Source organism: Sinocyclocheilus rhinocerous, unplaced genomic scaffold (genome assembly GCF_001515625.1).
Source record: "Sinocyclocheilus rhinocerous isolate Xijiao unplaced genomic scaffold, SAMN03320098_v1.1 scaffold1386, whole genome shotgun sequence".
In the NCBI taxonomy this organism is placed as follows: domain Eukaryota; kingdom Metazoa; phylum Chordata; class Actinopteri; order Cypriniformes; family Cyprinidae; genus Sinocyclocheilus; species Sinocyclocheilus rhinocerous.
In genome coordinates this window covers 1,397,004-1,402,087 of record NW_015660628.1, presented here as the reverse complement: position 1 = coordinate 1,402,087, position 5,084 = coordinate 1,397,004, and the positions used below count along the sequence as shown (strand labels likewise).

The following is a 5,084-nucleotide window of genomic DNA, read 5'->3' as shown; positions in this document are numbered from 1 at the left end:
ATTGAACTATTCATTCATCCAAGATTTACGGGTTTGGAACGACATGGGGGTAAATGATTAATGACAAAATTTTCATTTTGGGGTGGACTATCCCTTTAAGTTCACGTCAGTTTGTCTTATCGCTTCAACTGTCCTCTTTCTCTCTTCTGGTCATTCAGGTTGTCACGGGGTGGTAGAACTATCATTTTCTCTATCCACCAGCCACGTTACTCAATCTTCAGGCTCTTTGATCACCTGACACTGCTCCATAAGGGAGAAACCGTTTATGCTGGCCTTGCCGGCAAAGCCATGGACTACTTCCATAGTCTGGGTAAAATATATACATATATTTGATATGCTGGTGATATGAATATGAATGAAAGGAAAACTTTATATCTGAGTGATCTCATCCAACTTACAAAAACATCTCTGTTTTTGGACACTAGAAAGATGGTATTCTTTGAAATACCATATAAACACTGTGATATATAAATATAGTAATACAGCATATATAGTATTTATTTTTTTATATTATTTTATTTTTTGATCAACAACAAAGAGAAATGTTCTATTATTTGCTACACTAAACAACATTTAACATTTAGTTTACATAATACATTTAAAAAAAAAAAAAGGGTGCCGGGGTTGCCAGAGTTAAATAAAATCAAAACAAAAAATGAGTAGCCTTTTTGCTTCTGCAAACACAAAATACTACAGTATTACATAAAATATTCAGTCAGTGGCTAGTATCTTCACTACATTTTCTTGCTATATAATAGAAAAAGAATATTTAATTATCTGTCTTGTTTTCTTATTAAATTCATTATTCATATTCATTATCATTTTCTCCTCTGTTGATTAGGTTACACATGTGAGGCTTTCAACAACCCTGCAGATTTCTTTCTGGACATAACAAATGGGGAGGCCCTTTCTTCAATGCCAACAGGTGATACACATACACAGACATGCAAATATGAACACATAGAAATGAAACTAAAGCATCGACTTACATAAAGTAGTAAATGTTTCGTGGTATTGTTCAGTCACATGGTTCAGTGGATCAAAAGTTTCTCTCTGTTCCTTAGAGAAGTCATTGGCTGATATTTACAGGGAGTCTCACTACTGTGCTGCTGTCAAAGAGGAGTTGAAATGTATCACTGGACCATCAGATCCCTCATCTGAAGCCAAGAGCAAGGCAGCATCCTATGCCACATCATTTTTCTACCAGGTTTGTTTCATAAGAAAAAAAAAAATTTTTGCATGTGTGTTCAGTAAATGATTAACCAGTACATTATACTGACCTGCTGTTCAACTTTAGCTCATATCTGTTATCAGGTCAGTTATGGGTGAAATGAGCAGTGAGCCATAAACCTTGTCTTTCAGATAGTTTATGTATATGTGTGTGCTTACATGAAATCATGCATGTGTGTTTGTATGCAGTTAAGGGTGGTATGCTGGAGGACAATGCTGAACGTTGTCAGGAATCCTCAGACCTCATATGCTCAGATGGCAATGAACATTCTCTGTGCTCTGCTGATTGGACTAATCTACTACCAGATGCCTTTAACTCTTCCTGAAGCCTTGCAGAACAGGTACTGATAGATCCATGCATCCGTCCATCAATCCATCCATTCTTCATTACAATTTGTGTGTGTGTGTGTGTGTGTGTGCAGGATTGGAGCGTTCTTCTTTCTCATCATCAACATGGTGTTTGGCAACCTATCAGCAGTTGAACTCTTCATTAATGAAAGAGCAATCTTTGTGTGAGTATAATATTAGCAATTATGTCAAGACAAGTCACCCTTGTTTTTATAGCACTTCATACAATACAGATGGTTTAAAAGCAGCTTTACAGTTCATACACTTATGCTTTTAAGTGTGTTTATCTCTAAGTGTTATTTTAATATTATTTATGTAATATTATAGTATTTATGAATATTTTTTGTTTTTAGCTTTTATTTTTATATTTAAAAATATATATATTTTATTTTAATTTAAGTTTTTATTAACTTTATGTGCTTATTTTTATTGATTTTTAATTTTTAGCTTTAATTTATTTTTTATTTCAGTATCAGTAGTTTTAGTACTTAAACTTATTTTACTTCAGTTTGTTGCAAAGACAACATGTCTAATTTCCATTTTTAGTACAGTTTTTTTTTATAAGTTTAGTTAAAATATTTGTATTTTATTTTATTTCAGATTTATTTCAACTAACAAAAAGGATTTTTCATAGTTTTAGCTTTAGTTTTGGTTAACAGTAACAACATTATGTGTCCAGATTCTGTATGTATGAAAATAAACTTCCTTTCATTCATTTTTCTTTTACAAAACCAAGTAAGTCTGTTTATATGCGTGTGTTTTAGGCACGAGAACTCTGGGGGATATTACCGTACATCTGTGTATTTCCTGTCCAAGGTGTTTGTGGATCTGTTACCAAATCGCATTGTGCCGATTTTCATCTTCTCCAGCATTTCTTACTATATGATGGGTTAGCAGCACACATAATACATTATTAGTATGCTAAACATGTGGCACATCATTAAAACTATCAGTAGCATGTATTCTATACTAAATAAAACGAATATGCACAGTAAGTGTACATACTATATATATTTGTGAACAGGGTTGAATCCATCATTCACGACCTTCCTGTGCTTTGCATTGACCATGTCCATGGTCAGTCTGGCAGGAGTCAGCTTGGCCTTCCTTGTCAGTGCCAGCGTGAGCACATTCGCCATGGCCAACGTCCTCATTGCCTTGCCTTTTGTCTTCATGATGGTCAGAATTCAAACATACACACTAATGTCACCAGTATGTTCTAGTTCCATTCTTGTACCATTCTCTCTTTCTTATTCGCTCTTTCTTTCGGTGTCTTTGTTGCAGGTGTTTGGAGGGTTCCTGGTGAATCTCAACTCCATGCTCAACTGGCTGTCCTGGCTCAAGTGGGCCAGTATCTTCAAATATGGACTAGATGTAAGGAGGAGGAAAAGAATGCAATGCAAAAAATTTTGTTAAATTAAAAGAGTGCATCATATGGTTTTTTAATGCATCTTTATCAGATTGTTTAAAAAGTGCTGATTATTGTGTTTTGTTCTTTTGTAGGCTGTGACTATAAATGAAATGAAAGGGCAGGTCTTCTACAGTGGCAATGCGACGTAAGTTGCTCAAACTGTAGATAACGTGTAATCACAGTTCAGTTAAGGTCACACATTTTATAACTCGACCTCTTGCATCATGACAGACGCACACACTACCATTCAAAAGCTTGGGGTCAGTTAGATTCGATTTTTTCTTCAATACTTTTATTCAGAAGACATGCATTAAATTGATTAGTACAGACGTGCTACAAAAGATTTCTACCCCTCACACAAAATATATTCTTTGAGCCATTCATCAATTACGTTTTTGACTTACCAGTATTTGATTTCTTTCTCATGGTCAGACTAACAGGAGAGATGTATCTGCAGTCTCAGGGGATCGACTACAGTGTGTGGGGCTTCTGGCAGAACCAGGTGGCTCTTCTGGGCATTATACTGGTGTGCATGACGTTTGCATACATACAGTTGCGCAGGATCAACCGCTGGAAATAATGTGCATGTTCTTCATAACAGATTCACTCGTACACACATTATGTAATTTCATAAAATTCTTATTTTGTTACACCATGTCCATTTCTGTATGTTTAATTCACATTTGTCTATGTAAATTATATTTAAATGTAATTTTTAATCTAGGCTTTCTGGGTTTGACACTGATACATTTTTGGAAATATGAAATGCTCTGTAAAGTTTAAAAAAGCCATGTTGAGTGCGACATATCTGCATCTAAAATGTATTATCAACTATTTAAATGCTTTTCTGCTAGATTTAGTAAAATTATTAGATAAAATGATAAACGAAAGGTAAAGTGACTAAATGTTTCAACTTTGTGCAATTGGACTATTAACCCAACGTTATAGTTACTGACATATAACCTTTGTGACATGTAAATATAAATATATTAAATGTAATTTAAGTTCTCAATTCTGTGCACATGTACTTCAAAAATACAAGGTCATAGATTTTGCTCTCTTTAACCAAAAAGTTCATTATACTTTCAAATTCATTTTTCATATATTTTGATCTATATTTGTTTATCACATTAATAAAATGTAAAAGTGTAGCCTAGTAGTGTGCTTAAGTGAATGCATGTTAAAATGTTTGATGATGAAACGTAAGAAGTAATGTAACCACTAGGCGGCAGCAGCATTCTGAGTCATGACCCGCTGTCACTTACTTACTTTCTGCATGTTCCTCCATGTCTTCCGCTGCCCTGATGTTAATTACACACACAACTGTATTTTTGGAAGTAGTAGTTTGATTACTATCTATTAACATAGTAGGTATTAACTGAAATTTGTCATTCTGTCTTTTAGCCATACATACACATATAGCTCACACAGACCATCAAAAACCATGAAAGGCATTTGTTTACTGGATATTTTCATATTGCGAAAAATAAATTCTCAGCTCATCTCGCTTTGTTTATCGGCAACACAATTTGAAGTGAAATCTCTCCATCATATAATTTGTTCTCCAGTTGTTGCTGTAGTCTCTAAAACCCACAGAAAGCAGCTGCAGACATTTCTTTGTTATTGCCACATAGAATAGTCACATCTGTTAGATATTAGTAAATCCTTATGTGTGTTGTGTGTGTGGTGCAGTCTTCTTCGGTTTCATTCAGAGCCACACTGTCAGCGCAAAAGTATTGGAAAACCTTCAAGGTCGAGGTGGAGAGAATTCAGAGGAAAATAGTTAAAGCTGGTAAAGTAACTTTGGGCTTTCTAGCGGTTAATAAACAGAACTGCGTGCATCTTGCGGAAGAACATTGTAGCCGGAGCTACTTCTCTCTGTTTATGTCTATGGCGAATCACGCAGGTACTGGGCTACTCCGCAGCGGTACCTACCCGAACCAGTCTAAATAGTCCGAGTATAAACACTTATTATAGGTGTACCGTAGTGATTCAGGACAAGCCAAAAACACTGTTTGGAAAATGGAGTCATGGTGTACTCGTTTATTATATAAATTTTGAACACAAAAAAGTTACGGACTGCAGCTTTAATAAA

General features: G+C 34.9%; 1 protein-coding gene across 1 annotated transcript in view; it reads left to right on the top strand.

Annotated features, from left to right (window-relative positions):
• Positions 1–3,569, top strand: part of abcg2b (ATP-binding cassette, sub-family G (WHITE), member 2b) — a 6,858-nt gene extending 3,289 nt beyond the window's left edge. The window contains exons 6-15 of the mRNA XM_016534604.1: positions 159–310; positions 842–925; positions 1,065–1,207; positions 1,420–1,571; positions 1,653–1,742; positions 2,343–2,467; positions 2,603–2,757; positions 2,863–2,952; positions 3,082–3,134; positions 3,422–3,569. Coding sequence (XP_016390090.1) covers positions 159–310; positions 842–925; positions 1,065–1,207; positions 1,420–1,571; positions 1,653–1,742; positions 2,343–2,467; positions 2,603–2,757; positions 2,863–2,952; positions 3,082–3,134; positions 3,422–3,569 — 1,192 coding nt within the window. The remainder of the gene's footprint in view (positions 1–158; positions 311–841; positions 926–1,064; positions 1,208–1,419; positions 1,572–1,652; positions 1,743–2,342; positions 2,468–2,602; positions 2,758–2,862; positions 2,953–3,081; positions 3,135–3,421) is intronic.
• The last annotated feature ends 1,515 nt before the right edge of the window (positions 3,570–5,084 follow it).